The sequence below is a fragment of the Watersipora subatra genome, chromosome 11, assembly GCF_963576615.1.
Source record: "Watersipora subatra chromosome 11, tzWatSuba1.1, whole genome shotgun sequence".
NCBI classification, from domain to species: Eukaryota; Metazoa; Bryozoa; class Gymnolaemata; order Cheilostomatida; family Watersiporidae; genus Watersipora; species Watersipora subatra.
The window spans coordinates 26,774,237-26,795,018 of NC_088718.1; the positions used below are offsets into that span (position 1 = coordinate 26,774,237).

A 20,782-nucleotide genomic window follows, 5' to 3' on the forward strand; every position below is an offset into this window, starting at 1 on the left:
TTTACAAAGACTTGGTAACATATTTAAATAGGTTTAAATGTGTTTTGTATCGTTATTATACTTTAACGACTTTACATTCCGATGCTTAAATTTCTTGATGAAATTTCTAGCCAAGGGTTCGTCTCATTGTTGATGAATAATTTTCGCAAGTTGTGTGCACATGCATTTATCATAAAAACTCGCACACATCGCTCCTCTCGTTTGCTCGTGGGATAATAACACTGATAATCAAATAATAACACTGATAATCAAATAATGACACTGATAATCAAATAATAACACTGATAATCAAATAATAACACTGATAATCAAATAATTACACTAACAATCAAATACCGTACTTTTCGGACTATTAGCCACTACTTTTTTCTAATGATTTGAGCCATGCGGCTTATACAAGGGTGCGGCTATTCTGCACCTGATGCACCAGCTGCACTTATAGGGAGTTGTTCTCTTCCGTCTACGCGGCTCAGCCGCGATGTTATGTCGGTCGCCCCATTGGTAATCATAAGGGATTTCACGCAAAAATTTATGTAGAAAAAAAACAAGATTACAACGTTTAACCAAAGACTGGTTTCTGTGATAAACTTTAGTAAAACTCAACAATAAAATAAACTTAAAACAAAATCAATAAGAACAAATAAAACTGACTAATACAAAAATAGAAATAAAACTGACTGAGCGCACAAATAACGACATGTTTAGTCGCTGTTGTTGCCCAAGTTCTCAAATTCTACCAAAGTTTACTGCAGAGACGGGTCGTTAGTTAAACGTTGTTATCCTAATTTTTTTACATAAACTTGCGTAAAATCCATTATGATTACCAATGGAGCGACCGACATAACATCGCAGCCGAGCCGCATAGACGGAAGAGAACAACTCCCTATAAGTGCAGCTGATGCATCAGGGGCAGTACGTCTTGTGACAAGCTGTTGTTGCTCGCCCGCTTGACGGGGACAACTCCGCAAAAACAACAGTTTGTCAAGACAGGCTAAGGTGCGGCCTATGCATTGTTTTATGATCATTTTTTGGAAAATAAAGCAGATGCAGCTTATATAGGGGTGCAGTTTATAGTCCGAAAAGTACGGCAATAACACTGGCAATCGAATAAGGATAGATCTAATCAAATAAAGACAATCAAAAAATTTCAGCCTCATTTACGCAATTTGAAAAAAAAAACTGTCCTAAAGAAGAACCCTTGACCCTCTCATTACAAAAAGAAACATTTTAGCGCTATAGTAGAGCTGCAGTGAATATATTTATTATTTCAGAGAAAACTGATGAAAAAAATACTCACTATGAAAACTAGAAATAAACCACGATCTAGACTTAGACATGCTTATCATTTTCATAGACATAAACACATCGATTATTAATAAACAGAAGTCTTAGAGACTTACACGAAAAAATGTAAATCTTGGGAATGATTCTGGTGGTCGCCACAACCTCTGTTGGCATCTCCCTAGGCTCGTAAGCAGCAACAAGATGAAAAGAGTCGCCTTTGTGAAGGTCTGGTGGTGTGTATCTCATCTTTATGGTGCCATCTGTCAAGATAACTTCACGAGTTGGTTTTCTATAGATTGTACAGAGCTCAATACTAGATGACTAGTTCAGCGTTATTTTTCATACTTTGTCTTTCACTCGCTTCACTCTTCATTATTTAGTTCCTATATGTATGTACTATATGAATGCCTGGCATTGCACAGGTAATAAAAAACAGTTGAAAATAGTGGCAGGTATGTAATTGCCATTGGCTAATTTGAATAACTTAAAGCTAGTATATTGCTAAACTTACTATAATAAGACATCTCTAGTGATGTTACGCATCTCACAGCACCGCTATGCATATTTTAACTTATGCAATGAGTAGATGCATGATTAATCCATTTTATCACAAATAACCCGTGTAGTGTAATGGGTGCGCTAGACTGCCTTCAAAACTGGTGGTTCTGAGCTCTAATCCAGTGCACAGCGGATCTTTCATTGTTAGAATTAAACCGCTATAAATGGGTATACACCTGACAGAGTTTATGATATATATTAGATTGAAGAGACTGATTACATAATATTCTCTAGTACATGACTATAGAGAATGGGAAAAAAGTCACAAATGTCACAATTATAAAAATGGATGGTTCTAGTTTGTATGATTTACATTATAGTCTATGTAGGTAGGACTACTGAGACTGAAATTGACATCAGCACATCTAGTTGGTAGGGATAAGTCTTGTATGAATACTACATCTAGTTGGTAGGGATAAGTCTTGTGTGAATACTACATCTAGTTGGTAGGGATAAGTCTTGTATGAATACTACATCTAGTTGGTAGGGATAAGTCTTGTGTGAATACTACATCTAGTTGGTAGGGATAAGTCTTGTATGAATACTACATCTAGTTGGTAGGGATAAGTCTTGTGTGAATACTACATCTAATTGGTAGGGATAAGTCTTGTGTGAATACTACATCTAGTTGGTAGGGATAAGTCTTATGTGAATACTACATCTAATTGGTAGGGATAAGTCTTGTATGAATACTACATCTAGTTGGTAGGGATAAGTCTTGTGTGAATACTACATCTAATTGGTAGGGATAAGTCTTGTGTGAATACTACATCTAGTTGGTAGGGATAAGTCTTGTATGAATACTACATCTAGTTGGTAGGGATAAGTCTTGTATGAATACTACAACATCATGTGACCCTGTTGAATAAGGGCAATTATAACTTAGATGGTTGTCCAGCTCTAGGACCTTCTATATGCATGCATTACCAACCCATCTCACTATCAGGCTGTTTACGCAAAGCCGCGCATACAGAATAATTCCAAACCATTTATGTGAGAAGAGCTGAAAGAATGCTTCAACATGTCTAACTAACTAACAACATGTCATCTAACTGCATTATATAATTACAAAGGGTTTCTATACCCCTCTATATAATATTTTCGCCTTACGATGCCATCACCGGATCGAATTAATATTGTATGGCAGGATCCACTATATCTGTGAATATCCAGCTGATTGAATCAATTTTCAGCTGAATGATAAAAAGCCCCTAACCTCCCAAATTTGTCAGAACTGCTTTCTGCGACACAGTCAAATAGAATGAACCAGCGCAAGGTGTGAGCTCTATCATAGCGACGCAGGGGCCACTATGGTCATTAGGCATCTCCATCAAAAGGTGAGTGCCACTTCCTTCAAGTTGAGGATGAGGGCAAACAAATGAATTCATATTTAGCCCTAAAACATAAATAGATGAATATCTAAATATACATTTATCAAAGTATGTCTGTGGATATGTGCGTCATTTCGGCTATAGATGAACTCACGACAAATGCATCAACAAGTTTCTTATCCGGATGCTCTACCACAGAGCTAGAAAGCCATAGTGATCAGATACGTTTTCATAGAACGAATACACTATGCACGTGCTAATTATTTTAGCCTTGCGCCCACGAGTTACAATGCTCCTGTTCAGAAATATTTTGGGACTTAAGTATATGCATCGCAATGCTTATTTGTCCTTTTTCGTTAGGGCTACTTTATTCCGCCCCACAATATCAACATTAATTTATCTTGAACTTAAGATTTGGCGATTTGTGTACTGATTATATACAGTGAAACTTCAGTTCTCAAACTCTTTGTCTCTCAACCAACTCGGTTTTCGACACAAGATTTTGAGACTTGTTCGTCTCGGAGCTCGAACATAAATTCAGTTCTCGACCAAACCGGAAGATGCGCATTGGAATTAGAACAGTTCCGGAAACAGCATAGAAACATTCGTTAACAAACAGAGGCATTTTATGCTTCATAAATTCTTTACAAAAAAGGAAGGACCGTCTGAGACGACATCTCCACTACCGAAGGAATTCGCTAGGGACATAACCCCTCCAGCCGAGTTACGTTGATATTGTTTTGGAAGAGGATACTTCTTTAAAGATGTGAAGTAAACGTGCCATTGCGATTTATATTTTCTTTTTTCTATGATTTTTGATGTAACTGACCTGGCGCACTTTTTGCTGTTTCATTATCAATTTCTGCAATTTTTAGTATTGTATCTTAACCTTTAATGTTTTTAATGTTTCAAGAGCCAAACATAAGAAATGTTTACTTTTTTCCATCATCATAAATAGAAAACCTTTTATTAAAATTAAACACGATCTATATCTACCCGTTTTTATTTATAGTATGCAGTATACAGTACAGTTTATGGTGTAAAATGTTGACAAAATACTTTACCGAGGTTGTTTTTTGCCATGGAATGCATTAAAATTTAAAGAAATTTATTCTAATGGGGAAAATTGTTTTGGATCTCAAACAACTCCTTTTTCGAACGACCTTCTGGAATGGATTATGTTTGAGAACCGAGGTTCCCCTGAACGTCATTAAAAGATATACTGTACGTCGCTGAAAGTTATGAAACTTTAAACCATAACTGTCACGAACAACTTTTATCGTATTTACTAAGTAAATCAGACACGCTGATTCCAATTTTGGACTCAAAATAAAGATTAGTCCACTAACTTTCAGAGTAATGAAGGCTTGTTGACAGCGTTTTAATATCGGTCTTGAAAACAACACGATCGGTATAACAAGCTCCGCCCATAAATACGTGGCGTAACCTAGCTTTTTAGGAACAGAAGCTACATAGGGATGTTTAGACCGATTTAGAATAATAGAGATGGGTGTTTTAAAATTCATTAATTTCTAAATTCAGCCTTAAAAATAATATCAGTCTTTTCTGAAAGGTAGATGAGCTATTTAACATAGCATATTTAAAAAAGCGCGATAATGACGCTAGCTTGTGATAAAACTGCGTTTTTTGAGCTCATTTTTCTCGGCGTCCAGCCCATTTAAACGTCATGTAACAAGCTACGAGCAATTTTAAATAGTTTATATACCTTTCATAAAAAACTGAAATTATTTTACAGACTGGATTTAGATAATAATGGGTTTTAAGACACCCATCTCTATTATTCTAAATCGGACTAAACATTCCTAACTTCCGTTCCTGAAAAAGCTAGGTTTCGTCCCATATTTACGGGCGGAGCTTGTAATGCCGATTGTGTTGTTTTCGAAACGCTTTAAAAAGGCCTAAATGACTTTAAAGGTTAGTGGTCTAATCTTTATTTTGAGTACAAAATCAGAATTAGTGTGTCTGATTTACCTAGTAAATACGATAAAAGTTGTTCGTGACAGTTATGGTTTAAATTTACAGTGGTTTGAAAACCTTTTCATTTGTTTTAGATATTTTTAATTTAGTTGTTCTGCACAAAACTTTTTTCTCATGATATGAAGTTTGAAAGTTACAATTGTTTGAAAAATTTGAAAACCCTCACATTTGTTTTTATTTTTTCTCTTAAGTTATTTCAACTACATAAAACACTTTTCTCATGATATGTAGTTTGAAAGTTAGAATGGCAAATGTAGTTATATGTTAAATATAAACCAATTTTCTGTCCAAAGACTTTTTTATTACCCAGGCAACGCCGGTTAGCACAGCTAATTAATGATAAATTGAAGATATCTACTAGATACAAAACAAATTAGTACGATAAAAGATTAGCAGACCTTTCTCATAGACCCCATTTACAAAGTTTCTGATAAGCTCAGAACCAGGAGCAAATGCTAGAAGACGACCAAGTGTGATCGGTCCAACCATTCGAGGATAGACGCTTAGTAGAGAAGAGCTAAGCCTGAAAGCTCGAAAGAGTTTATCAAACGAGTTCTCCAGTTCCCCTGAAATAACAACAAAGAATATCGATGATGCTAATCAGCGATTAAACAGGGAGTTTCAATGTGAAAATTGTAATGAAGCAGAATGTAGGAAAAAAATGAGCAGCTAGCACTAGACATCGATCTACTGACACCACCATGTGTGAGGTTGGTGTGCCATCCATTCAGTTGTTCTACTCTATATTTTGCATTAGCATGATAAAAATAATCACTGCTCCATCACCAGCCTTATACTTTCAAATGACAAAACAAACAAGAAATCGTCTTCTTATTATCCAAATTGATATTGAACATTTAATATTACTGTTTACGCGTCACTCATTGCTTTTAACTTCAGTAACTTATGTTTCATGAGACTTTAGTAATTTACTACCAGTTTTCTCATCATTCAAGTAGAATTTAATGCGTATATATCTAAAAGGATAGAACTACCTGAGTCAACAAATTCATCCTTGTCCTCTCCAATAGCCTTCTGATTTTTGAAGTTGATTCTATCTATCATTTCACAGATCTCTGACCACGAGTACATGCCAAACAAACCAGTGAGACCTTCAATGTCCCCAAACACCTGTGGATACAAGACAAGTTTCCGAACATAATCTTTATATATAAATCAAAGTGCTTGTCTCTGGTTGGTTATCCAGTTATAGCTATTAAACCTAGTAATAAAAGCTCTACAACACACTGGATTTGAACTCAGAACCTTCAAGTCCGCAGGCAGGCGCATCTAACCACTACACTAAACTGACCTTTCCATACTAGGGTATTACCTTTTCACATACTTATACAAAAGCTGCTTATTCTTATGCATATTATAACATTCGCAGCATACCTGATGCTACGTCAAGTTTAATGTCAGGTCATTAAAAGTTATCAGCTAGCTGGATTCAGATGGCTCTTATTATAGTAAGTTACTAGCCTAGGTTACTAGCTTTAATTACTCAAATTCGATTGGTAAAAAAGTAAGCCAATGGCAACGAAATTTAGCAACTAATGCTAGTTTTTGCGCAAAACTTTTTTTATCAGCCGTGCAACGCCCGACATTCGCCTAGTTTCATACACTTGTTGCACTTTCTAACAACCCTAGCAGAAACTTAACTGCATCATAATAAAATGATAATATAACTGTTGTTTTTTTATCAAAGATAAACATATTATCATAAGAAAAGAACAAAAAGTGAACTACCATAAATGTGAAACCAAAACCAACTTACAATAACTACAAGTGGTTTGTGAGTCTGTTCTAGAATATATGGTAAGAACTTGACTAGGTTGGAACTGCTAAAAAAGGCAATCAGTAACATTAAACTATTGCTTAGGGTGTGCATCTGAAAATAATTTACATGGTCTTCAAAGGATTCCATGGTGTTAGCACAGACTGTAGTAATAATAGTACTATTTAAAACCACACAAAGGTAAGTACCATTTTACTAGGAGTACAGAAAAACCAGCAAGCGGAACTTTGCAAGAGAAGACAACATAAAAATATTTGAGTGGCACTACCAAAGCTACACAAGAGAGGTTAGATGGTAAATCAGGAGACATGAAACTGAAGATGAGTTACACTTGTTAAGAATAAGCTTATGGTGGAGACAATGACAGTACTTAGTAAAAGATGGCTTACAATTAAAGCTTAGTTGAGATCAGGTTTAGAAAGGCAGTAGAATTGGACTCAGAAACCAAAAAACAAAGAGAGTAAATGACCCACTGACCAGGTTGTAATGTAGGTGATTGGCAATGAATTTTTATATAGAATAAACGATGGAAGACAGGAATAATTTATGGCAACTATGGAGAGAGTTTAACAGTGATCTAATGATAAGATCAAATGACAAGCAAAAACCTAGTTGAGAGTATCAAAATGGCTAAAAAGTTATCTGTGAAGGCTGAAGAAAATGCTACTTTATCAGATAAAATAAAAATCTTTAAAGAGTTGAGGAAGATAAAGATCCTTAAAGAGTTGAGGAAGATATAGATACTTAAAGAGTTGAGGAAGATAAAGATCCTTAAAGAGTTGAAGAAAATAAAGATCCTTAAAGAGTTGAAGAAGATAAAGATCCTCAAAGAGTTGAGGAAGATAAAGATCCTCAAAGAGATGAGGAAGATAAAGATCCTTAAAGAGTTGAGGGAGATAAAGATCCTTATAGAGATGAGGAAGAAAAAGACCCTTAAAAAGATGAGGAAGATAAAGATCCTTAAAGAGATGAGGAAGATAAAGATACTTAAAGAGTTGAGGAAGATAAAGATACTTAAAGAGTTGAGGAAGATAAAGATCCTTAAAGAGTTGAGGAAGATAAAGATCCTTAAAGAGTTGAGGAAGATAAAGATCCTTAAAGAGTTGAGGAAGATAAAGATCCTTAAAGAGTTGAGGAAGATAAAGATCCTTAAAGAGTTGAGGAAGATAAGGATCCTTTAAGAGTTGAGGAAGAAAAAGACCCTTAAAGAGATGAGGAAGATAAAGATCCTTAAAGAGATGAGGAAGATAAAGATACTTAAAGAGTTGAGGAAGATAAGGATCCTTAAAGAGTTGAGGAAGATAAAAATCCTTAAAGAGTTGAAAAAGATAAGAATCCTTAAAGAGTTGAGGAAGATAAAGATCCTTAAAGAGATGAGGAAGATAAAGATACTTAAAGAGTTGAGGAAGATAAGGATCCTTAAAGAGTTGAGGAAGATAAAGATCCTGAAAGAGTTGAAGAAGATAAAGATCCTTAAAGAGTTGAGGAAGATAAAGATCCTTAAAGAGTTGAAGAAAATAAAGATCCTTAAAGAGTTGAGGAAGATAAAGATCCTTAAAGAGTTGAGGAAGATAAAGATCCTTAAAGAGATGAGGAAGATAAAGATCCTTAAAGAGATGAGGAAGATAAAGATACTTAAAGAGTTGAAGAAGATAAAGATCCTTAAAGAGTTGAGGAAGATAAAGATCCTTAAAGAGTTGAAGAAGATAAAGATCTTTAAAGATTTGAGGGAGATAAAGATCCTTAAAGAGTTGAAGAAGATAAAGATCCTTAGAGAGTTGAGGAAGATAAAGATCCTTAAAAAGTTGAGGAAGATAAAGATCCTTAAAAAGTTGAGGAAGATAAAGATCCTTAAAGAGTTGAGGGAAATAAAGATTCTTAAAGAGTTGAGGAAGATAAAGATCCTTAAAGAGTTGAGGAAGATAAAAATCCTTAAAGAGTTGAGGAAGATAAAGATCCTTAAAGAGTTGAAAATAAAGATCCTTAAAGAGTTGAGGAAGATAAAGATCCTCAAAGAGTTGAGGAAGATAAAGATCCTTAAAGAGTTGAGGAAAATAAAGACCCTTAAAGAGATGAGGAAGATAAGGATCCTTAAAGAGTTGAGGAAGATAAAAATCCTTAGAGAGTTGAGGAAGATAAAGATCCTTAAAGAGTTGAGGAAGATAAAGATCCTCAAAGAGATGAGGAAGATAAAAATCCTTAAAGAGTTGAGGAAGATAAAGATCCTTAAAGAGTTGAGGAAGATAAAAATCCTTAAAGAGTTGAGGAAGATAAAGATCCTTAAAGAGTTGAAGAAGATAAAGATCCTTAAAGAGTTGAGGAAGATAAAGATCCTTAAAGAGTTGAGGAAGATAAGGATCCTTAAAGAGATGAAGAAGATAAAGATCCTTAAAAATTTGAGGAAAATAAAGATCCTTAGAGAGATGAGGAAGATAAAGATACTTAAAGAGTTGAGGAAAATAAATATCCTTAAAGAGATGAGGAAGATAAAGATCCTCAAAGAGTTGAAGAAGATAAAGATCCTTAAAGAGTTGAGGAAGAAAAAGATCCTCAAAGAGTTGAGGAAAATAAAGATCCTTAAAGAGTTGAAGAAGATAAAGATCCTTAAAGAGTTGAGGAAGATAAAGATCCTTAAAGAGTTGAGGAATATAAAGATCTTTAGAGAGTTGAGGAAGATAAGGATCCTTAAAGAGTTGAGGAAGATAAATATCTTTTAAGAGTTGAAGAAGATAAAGATCCTTAAAAATTTGAGGAAAATAAAGATCCTTAAAGAGTTGAGGGAAATAAAGATCCTTAAAGAGTTGAGGAAAATAAATATCCTTTAAGAGTTGAAGAAGATAAAGAATGTGATGGAAAGTGTGTTGACAAGATTTGGTACTCATCTGAAGTGCACCAAGAAGTCTGCCAAACATTTGAAGAAACATGAAAATCCTCCATAAAAAATTCAATAAAAATGGAGAGTTCTGAAAAAAAAAACCTAACAGTTGAAAATCAAGAATTGATTGAAAACATAACAATCATAAGAGAGGGGCTCCAGAAAATGAGAGAATGGTAAATAAGAGAAAGTAAATAAGCAGTGGCTCACAACGAAGGGCTGTTTTATGGGACTCTATAAAAACCAGAGGAAAGAAGTAGAGAAACACCTAATGCAGAAGCAAATAAATGTTGGCAGTGTGCCTGGGGATGCGTCACTGAACATAATAGATATGCACTACGAATTAAAAGAATAGAAAACCGAAGAACCGACAGAAATTGTGATAATAGAGAGGTTGTTGAAAAAGATGCTAGTGAAATTCCCAACTAGAAAGCGCCAGATTCTTATGCTGAGCAGGGATTTTGGATTAAAAACCTGACCAAATTGTGTGGTATGATGGTGAAATACCTAAATGTGTGACTGGAGACAGCGCAAACACCTGAATAGATGACATCGAACAGAACTGTTTTAATACAAAAAGATAAAAAAGGGATACGTCACAGGAAGCTATGGACCCATCACCTGTCTGCCTAAAGTGTGGAAAGTGCTTAAATCAATGTTATCTGACAAAACATACATGAATCTTGAAAACTTGACCGGAGAAGAGCAGAAAGAAAGTAGGAGAGGCAATATAGAAACTAAGGATCATCCAATGCTGGACAAAGTGATTTTATAGTTCACAACAAGAGAAAAAAAAACCTCGCAAAGGCGGAGATAAAGTACTGAAAAGCTTATAATTTAGTTCCACATTAATGGATTTTTGAGACTATGATAATAGTTTAAATTGTTGAGAGAGCAGGAAGCTGATGAAATCAAGTATGACTAAGTAGAAGACACCATTGATATTACAACGTTAAAACCTGGCTATGGTTAATACACAGAGAGAAATCTTTCAGGGAGACTCACTGGCACCTCCACTATTTTTTGTTTGCCTGATTCCACTGTCTGTGCTACTCAGAGAGGATAAGCAGGGATATAGCCTTAGCAGATCTCAATCTGATAAGATTAACCACTTGCTATACATAGACAACTTGAAACTATTTGGCAAGACAAATAATGATCTAGAATCTCTAGTACAGGCGCCAAGGATATATACGGAAGACATCAGAATACAGTTTAGAGCAGAGAAATGTGCTACGTTCGTGATAAAAAGGGAAAAAGTGAAGAAGACAATGGTGTATGGTTGCCTGATGGAAAGATGATGAAAGACCTAAAATAAAATGGATACAATTACTTGGGAATCTTAGAAAGAGATGGCATCAATATAAAAGAAATGAAAGTAAAAGTAGCAAGAGAATATAGAAGTATAATAAAGCTGGAACTAAAATCGAAAATAATTGGAAGGAACATAATCAAAGCCATCAACACACGAGCAGTGGCTATTCTCAGATACACTGGTAGGATCCTAAGTTCATTTACATAAAGAAGAAAACAAAGAATACAACAGACTGTTGAAGGCACTCTCAAAAAACAACAGCAAAAAGGAGAACAGCAGAGAAATAAAGAGAATAAAAAAGATTAGTCTGAAAAGGCTCAGCATGGACAATACCCAAAGCTGATAAAGAATTATGGAAAAAAGAACTGTTAAAAGTGGATAAAAAATGATTCATAAAAAAGGACGCTGAGGGACTGATAAAAGCAGCACAAGACTGATAACAGCAGCACAAGACCGATCAATACCTATAAGATGGTCAATAAAAATCAATATAAAAAAGCAAGAAGGAACACCAAAATTCAGGATGTGTAACAAGAGAGACGAAAGTATATTTAACATACTGAGTAAGGGTGGAAAACTTGCTCAGTGTGAATATAAGAAGAGGCATTATACGGTTGCACAGTCTTCATTGGAACTTAAGTTGTAAGTGTGTGTAAACTAACGCATGGAAAAAACTGGTAGCAAAAATAAGTGTAGAGAACAACAAGAGAAAAATACTTTGGAATTTTACCCTATAAACAGACCAGATAATACAGACAAAGAGACCCGACATATTGAGGCTAGATAAAGAAATACATCATGAGTAGTCAGTAGATATTGCAATGCCTGGTGATGAGAGAGTGGAGGAGGAAGAAAAGGAAAAAAGAGATAAGTACAAGGAACCGGCTAAAGAGAAACGGAAACTGTGGAAGACGCCGGAGGGTGTGAAACCCGTTGTGATTGTAGCACCGAGGATGACAGCAAATTTACGAGAGTAATTAGGGAAGTTAGACATGGGGAAGAAGGAGACAGACACAGCAGTCCTTTGCTCTGTTGGGATCCACAAGGATGTTATGAAAAGTACTGGATATCTGAAGGAAGGTGACCTTACCGGATACGAGTATACTACTACCAGACAGAGAGCTGAGAAAAATCAACCATAATAAGAATAACAATAATAATTATCATAATAAAAGTGACAGAAATTGCCCAAGGGATCTTCTCAATATCAACATAAGAGCAAGTAGAATTTTAACCATCACCAGTAGAAAAAGTAGGTAGAGTGTAGTTTATTATTAAGATAAAATGTTTTCATCACATTTAACAAACAAGATGCAATTAAATATACTAACTGACTGTTACGCTGAAGATGCAATAAGAGAAGCCTTAACTCTTCCCATATGGGAATCTTTACTCGTTCTGATAGAATTCAAGCTCAAAATATTTGGCTGATATACACTCGATCTTTTTGCTGTAAAAGCTAATGTTTGTCATAAAGTTTTCATCTAAAACTTTTTGAAATCAGTAGAAACTTCTGCACAAGAATTAGTGCATTTGACAAAGAAAAGCATGTTTAATATTTTTGGAGGTTTAGTGTACCAGGCTACAAAAAAAAACGCTATCATTTTCGAAGTTTCACCAAAACGTAGAATCCCATTCTCCAATATAAAAGTAACGTTATCAGAAATACTTAAGACCCAATGTCAAAAGATTTCACTAGCCCAAATACATTGAGGTCGTTGTTTGCAATTTATCTTTGTATCCATCCAAAAACAAAAATTAAAAAAATGAGTAAACTGTGATATTGTGTTGTGAATACTGAGTAAAAAAAACTAATTGGTTTATTTTTGTGGCAAAACAATAACCCGATATTCCAGATTTATTGTGGAAAAATTTTGTCAACTCAGTGATCTATGATCAATGTTTCGTATAAGTACTAAGGTGAGCCGTTATAAAGGTTCTCTGGCAGAATGATCCATATACATGAGCCGCTATAAAGGCTTCAGGTAGTAACAGAGTGAAACAGCTAAAATGGCCAAATCACAGCTAATGTATTGAAACTACCTCTTGGAGGAAATCTGGGGTTCTGTTCAACTTGAGGAACAGATTTGGCAGCTGTCCCAACTTTCTTAGGTTAGGCTTTTTGTTCTCCAAAATATTGGGCATTGCGGGCACGTATCTATCCTCCTCTGACTCGGGTGACTCTAGCTTTAGTTTCTTCATCAGTTTATCAGTGTAAGTAAAGGGCTTTTTCTTTCCGGCCCATTTACCTGCAAACAATCAACACCAGACAATGAAATGTTGTCTTCCACCTCTTCTTCCCTATCATCATGATTCACAGTGCCATTTGAGTTAAAAACTGGTGATAGGAGAAGGAAGGTTATTACTGTAGAGACAAATCAGAGTCACAGTACAGAACTCACGATAGCACAGAACTCACACTAGTAAAGAATTCTCACTAGTACAGAACTCAAACTAGTACAGAACTCCTACTAGTACAGAACTCACACTTATACAGAACTCACACTAGTACAGAACTCACATGAGTACAGAACTCACACTTATACAGAACTCGCAAAAGTCAAGAACTCACACTAGTACAGAACTCACCCAAGTACAAAACTCACACTAGTAGAGAACTCACACTAGTAAAGAACTCACACTAGTACAGAACTCACACTAGTACAAAACTCCCAATAGTAGAGAACTAACACTACTAGAGAACTCACACTAGTAGAGAACTCACACTAGTACAGAACTCCTACTAGTACAGAACTCACACTAGTAAAGAACTCACACTAGTACAGAACTCACACTAGTACAAAACTCACACTAGTACAAAACTCACAATAGTAGAGAACTAACACTACTAGAGAACTCATACTAGTAGAGAACTCACACTAGTAAAGAACTCACAATAGTACAGAACTCACAGTAGTGCAGAACTCACACTAGTACAGAACTAACACTAATACAGAACTCACACTAGTACAGAACTCACACTAGTACAGAACTCACACTAGTACAGAACTCACACTAGTACAGAACTCACACTAGTACAGAACTCACACTAGTACAGAAATCACACTAGTACAAAACTCACACTAGTAGAGAACTCCCACTAGTAGAGAACTCGCACTAGTACAAAACTCACCCTAGTACAGAACTCACACTAATACAGAACTCACACTAATACAGAACTCACACTAGTACAGAACTCCCACTAGTACAGAAGGCACACTAGTACAAAATGGACACTATTACAGAATGCGCACTCGTACAGAACTTACACTAGTACAGAATGCACACTAGTACAGAATGCACACTAGTACAGAATGCACACTAATAGAGAATGCACAAAAGTACAGAACTCACACTAGTACAGAATGCACACCAGTACAGAATGGACACTAGTACAAAATGCACACTAGTGCAGAACTCCCACTAGTACAGTATGCACACTAGTACAGAATGCGCACTAGTACAGAATTCACACTAGTAGAGAACACACATAGTACAGAATTCACACTAGTACAGAAGGCACACTAGTACAGAAGAACCATTGGCACTGAACAAAGACTGGCGCAGAATAACAATTGGTAAGGAAACCAAAAAACCTAATAAAACATCAGCCCATTGACATGCAGTGCATCTCGCTATAGGACAGGATAAACATATCCTGTCCTATAAACATATCCTGCACTGTTGTGATACAAACAAGTAAAAGTGAAGGTCACTTGAATCTTACAGTGTACCGCCAAAATGGTGTACCTGACAAGTAGCCTACCATTGACACCCTTCACATATTACAAAGTTTGATGAGGGTTGGTCAAATACAGAATTAACAGCTGGTGTTAGAAAATGAAGGTGACTAAAACTGAGACAAACCAGACTAGCACAGAATATATACTAGTAGAGAAATATAGATATCCAAAATTCATGATAACCTATATGCTCTAGTGTCAAATATATGGTTTGAATGAATATTGAATTGTTCCAATAAAAAATGTATTTGATAGCGAAAGATCATGCACCGCAGGTCGCTTTAGAACAAAATAATTACACACGTCCTGCTCTTGTTTGATAAAGAAACCAAAGATGAAGCACATGTAGACCTTGTAACATACAGCGACAACAACCTACCAGTAAAGTAGTCTACCATTGACTCCCTCAGCAGGTTACAGAGGTGAGAAGCTTGTATCTTGTACGCTTCAACTGGAGGTTCGTCTTTGAACATGGTGTCACCAACCTCAACAAATTGCCTGTGGTACCATGCGATCACCTGTAAAAAAATACAGTTTAGGTTTTCCACTTTAAATCAAAAGTCTTTTGGAATAAATACAAGTTTTCTTTGGCTGCCAAGCCATCAAATGTAAAAAGATAGAGAAATGAACACAGAGTTATGTTTGCACTTCGGACACCATAACTACTGAAAACTGAAAAAGAGTTTAAAACGATCATATTAAACAGTAGTTTCCTTCCCCTGACCTTTCCTCCATTGGCCTCACGGGTAACCATGTAGTCTTTAACAGAGTTCCGGATGCGGGCCCAGAGAACGGCAGGAAGGCGTCGGAGGGGAGGTACGTGGTACTGGAAAACATCGTTAAGCACTTCATCATCCAGAGAGATGAGATCTATCAGCTCATTCTCAGTAAGGCCGAGGTTGGAGAGGTGCAGATAGGCAAACAGTCTATGTACAAGCAAGTCTCCTATAACAGTAGAATATTTATAAGATATACAAGTCTGTATACCAGCAGGTCTACTATAACAGTAAACTATTAAGAAAATATACAAGTCTGTATACCAGCAGGTCTACTATAACAGTAAACTATTAATAAGATATACAAGTCTGTATACCAGCGGGTCTACTATAACAGTAAACTATTAATAATATATACAAGTCTGTATACCAGCAGGTCTACTATAACAGTAAACTATTAATAAGATATAGTAGTCTGTATACCAGCGGGTCTACTATAACAGTAAACTATTAATAAGATATACAAGTCTGTGTACCAGCGGGTCTACTATAACAGTAAACTAATAATAAGATATACAAGTCTGTGTACCAGCAGGTCTACTATAACAGTAAACTATTAATAAGATATACAAGTCTGCATACCAGCGGGTCTACTATAACAGTAAACTAATAATAAGATATACAAGTCTATATACCAGCAGGTCTACTATAACAGTAAACTATTAATAAGATATACAAGCCTGTGTACCAGCAGGTCTACTATAACAGTAAACTATTAATAAGATATACAAGTCTATATACCAGCAGGTCTACTATAACAGTAAACTATTAATAAGATATACAAGCCTGTGTACCAGCAGGTCTACTATAACAGTAAACTATTAATAAGATATACAAGCCTGTGTACCAGCATGTCTACTATAACAGTAAACTATTAATAAGATATACAAGTCTGTATACCAGTAAGTCTACTATAACAGTAAACTAATAATAAGATATACAAGTCTATATACCAGCAGGTCTACTATAACAGTAAACTATTAATAAGATATACAAGCCTGTGTACCAGCAGGTCTACTATAACAGTAAACTATTAATAAGATATACAAATCTGTGTACCAGCGAGTCTACTATAACAGTAAACTATCAATAAGATATATAAGTCTGTATACCAGCAGGTCTACTATAACAGTAAACTATTAACATGATATACAAGTCTGTGTACCAGCAGGTCTATTATAACAGTAAACTATTGATAAGATATACAAGTCTGGATACCAGCAGGTCTACTATAACAGTAAACTATTAATCAGATATACAAGTCTGTGTACCAGCAGGTCTACTATAACAGTAAACTATCAATAAGATGAACTAGTCTAGATACACTACTATTACTACTGATACACTAGAACTAGTTTATCAGTAGTAATAATAGTAAATGCAGACAGTAATCTAATAACCCTAAGAACAAAAAACTGAGATACACAAATTTGCTAAGTCTGAGCAGATATGCTAATACAAAATGCCAGTTGATTCAAGGTAAAAAACTTGGACTGGTCAATCAGTGAAAGTACAATATCCCCCATAAAAGTGCAATGTTCAATTCCTTGGAAAAATTCCCAAGCTATGCGCAACAGTAACCAACCAATGTAGATGTATTTTGAAAAGCAAAATACTGTGACACGAAAGCAAAAGAACAGTTGATATGCTGTCAATAGTAGGAATAAACAGAGTTGATACCATGTTACAAGTCTATAGAAACATAGAGTTGATATAATGTTACTAGTAGATATAAACATAGAGTTGATATCATGTTACTAGTAGATATAAACATAGAGTTGATATCATGTTACTAGTAGATATAAACATAGAGTTCATATCATGTTATTGGTCAGTATAAACATAGAGTTGATATCATGTTACTAAAAGATATCAACAATGGGTTGATATCATGTTATTGGTCAGTATAAACATACAGTTGATATCACGTTACAAGTAATTACAAACAGAGTTAATATCATGTTACTGGTTGGTAAAAACATGGAATTATTATTTTGTTCATGGTACATCTATTCATCCCATAATTTCTCAATTCTAGCAAGGTCAATGTAAAAAAAAACTCCAAAACAACATAAGTAGGAATTAACGGGTAAAAAATAATTTCAGCTTCAATCGTGGTGAAAAGATGATACCAAAAGTCTTTACCATTCTTTCTTTTGAGCTCATTAAAGATATAACGAATACACTGCACAGGAGAATTGATCTTGAAAAGTAGATCCTTCAGCATGGTATCATCCATGTAGGACCGTATCGTAATGATGACATCAAAGACTAACTTGATGTAAAGAGGACTTGTATTAGCATCCGTCTCGAACCTAAAAGCATAATATTAAAAACTCTTAGAGCAAAAAAATTATAGAAAATCCAACTAATTCTGACTGATTGGCCAGTTTGATTAAACGAGGTCAGACAATCATTTAATCAGAATCCATCTTTAGCTTGCATCCAATCATATTGGTTGTTTAGTAAAATAATGAGAAATGGAAGTCACCTTTCAGAGAGTATTGTAAACTGTTCCTCAGTCAGTTGCCTTTTCCAAGACCTCAACCAAATCTTCATCAGTTTCAGGGCAAGTTGGGTGTCTAGAATTTTTACCTGCACATCATAAAACAAGGAGTATAATTGCAGAAACAATTACTGAAATTTGGTCATCTAGTGACATATATGTCGAAAAAACATGACAAAATTTCCAATCTGAGCATCTCTTCAACAAAACTGAAATAAAAGTAGTGTTGTAGTTTGAAAGTAGACGTTCTTACTTTGACATACTGCTTGTCACTGTAATGCCTGTTCTTGAGCAAGTTGAGAATGTTGTGGTCTTCAGGCAATGTTGAAACTATTAGTTTAACATTACTGGGTAGTTGATCAGGCAGCCATTCCAGTGTGTGTGCCTGAAACATGGAAGGAAAGGTAATGTCAATAATAAGTCAAGCATTTTACAGTTTTTTTATGTTTATGTAAAAATCAGACTAATCAAAATAATATCAGAATAGCAGACCACAGAGTGTAGTATCAGATTACCAGTCAACATAAAGTAGTATCAGAATAACAGACAATATGGAGTGGTACCAGAATAACACAAAGTAGTATCAGAATAACAGACAACAAGGAGTAGTATCAGAACAACAGACAAACTAGAGTAGTATCAGAATAACAGACAATATGGAGTGGTACCAGAATAACACAAAGTAGTATCAGAATAACAGACAACAAGGAGTAGTATCAGAACAACAGACAAACTAGAGTAGTATCAGAATAACAGACAATATGGAGTGGTACCAGAATAACACAAAGTAGTATCAGAATAACAGACAACAAGGAGTAGTATCAGAACAACAGACAAACTAGAGTAGTATCAGAATAACAGACAATATGGAGTGGTACCAGAATAACACAAAGTAGTATCAGAATAACAGACAACAAGGAGTAGTATCAGAACAACAGACAAACTAGAGTAGTATCAGAATAACAGACAACAAGGAGTAGTATCAGAATAACAGACAACAAGGAGTAGTATCAGAACAACAGACAAACTAGAGTAGTATTAGAATAAGACACAACATGTAGTTGATAAGTTGATATAGTTGATACATAATGAAACATGGTTTAAACATAATAAGTAAGAGTCCTGCAACAAAGACGACAGTCACAACAAAAAATAAACTGAATTCAAGAGTCACCTAAATGATCTCTGTAATGAATCTCTGAGAACTTACAAATATTTAACAAAATTCAACAGTTGATTTCATGACCAGACAAAATGCAATTCTTTCGTACGGTTTTATTACAAAACTATAAAAATTTTAAAGTAATATTTGAAATATTTGACCACAACATCTAACAAAGAACAAAACTTCCAGAATATTCCACTAGTAATAAAACCATGCACCATGCATCTGACAGTCACACACAATTAATGAAACTACAGGATTAGATTACAGTTAACATTATAGCGAGTATACAAAGACTTTAGTTATAATCTTGATACCTCTCCGTAAGCAGAAAGCTGATCAAGTGAGTCAAGAAATATCACAACTCTGTAGTTCTTAGGGATAGAGATGAGGGTAAGGATGAGTTTCTGCATCGGGTCCTCTGTTTGTAGTGACGCAAACCTGCCGTGACAACATGACATGAGAGAGACCTCCTACCCACTTCTAATCACTGATAACAAATCAGGTAAAAAACTGAGCTATTTGTCAGAAATCGGCTCTTGTGATTCTTTGGCAGCAAAAGCAGTCAGCTAAGAAATTCAGTTCTGCCATACAGTAACATAAAAGTGTGGTGGCGAAAAATACTAGGGCCAAGAGCCATAAGACACCACCCACAACCAAGCTACTGAGCCTATGAGACCGGCTCATCCCCTTCCGCAATGGGAGAGATTATACCTGAGATCGACGGAGAGACCGAGCAGCATTTCCTACTGAGCGTTCTCACCTAATTTTGAAACATCCAAGCGGTCAGAGCACCTCAAAGATCAAAAACAATTGCAAATGATGGAAAAATTCTATTACTTTGTGATAAAACCTACTAAGATTTTGTGTAAGTTCATATTTACAGGTCAAATGCCGCTACGACCTTCCTAGGATGACCAAAACTGACAGGGCTGAAAATCATTCGTAAGAATCAATCACTGTTTCCATTTATTATCTATTCTGTACTAGTTATACTGACAGAAGGTTATATTGACTCACTGGCAAGCATTACTTATCTGTATAGTAATGCTGTCTATGAGGGAACCAATGTTCGTTGAGTCAGGAGTTGTCCCAAGGAATCGTCTTACCACCACGAGGTCTTCTTTTCCGGTATCCCCCAACCAGTCATAGACTCTTATAGATGCCACAGCCAACAGGCTGGTTTTACCAAAGCCCGAGTCACCATACATGATGAAGGGAAAGGTAGACCTGCTCAACAATGCGATAGGATTACTAGTTCTATTGTATGTGACAAGCTCAACATGTATGCACTGCTAAGCACTACTAATATTATTATAACTAGTCCGCTGGGAGTCTTACATGCCATGAGAGATTGTCAGGTGTAATAACTATGTGTACAACTATTCTTCTATTAGAGAAAAGGTCCAGTTGCGAAGTTGGTAGTGGGTTTG

General features: G+C 35.5%; 1 protein-coding gene across 1 annotated transcript in view; it reads right to left on the reverse strand.

The window, feature by feature from the left end:
- Positions 1-20,782, reverse strand: part of LOC137407924 (uncharacterized) — a 92,966-nt gene that overhangs the window by 50,557 nt on the left and 21,627 nt on the right. Inside the window, exons 10-21 of the mRNA XM_068094308.1 lie at positions 20,370-20,579; positions 19,667-19,790; positions 18,438-18,569; positions 18,170-18,273; positions 17,824-17,993; positions 15,627-15,847; positions 15,282-15,420; positions 13,203-13,408; positions 6,167-6,302; positions 5,570-5,737; positions 3,059-3,238; positions 1,401-1,544 (exon numbers count right to left, since the gene is read on the reverse strand). Of these exons, the coding sequence (XP_067950409.1) occupies positions 1,401-1,544; positions 3,059-3,238; positions 5,570-5,737; positions 6,167-6,302; positions 13,203-13,408; positions 15,282-15,420; positions 15,627-15,847; positions 17,824-17,993; positions 18,170-18,273; positions 18,438-18,569; positions 19,667-19,790; positions 20,370-20,579 (1,934 nt within the window). The remainder of the gene's footprint in view (positions 1-1,400; positions 1,545-3,058; positions 3,239-5,569; positions 5,738-6,166; positions 6,303-13,202; positions 13,409-15,281; positions 15,421-15,626; positions 15,848-17,823; positions 17,994-18,169; positions 18,274-18,437; positions 18,570-19,666; positions 19,791-20,369; positions 20,580-20,782) is intronic.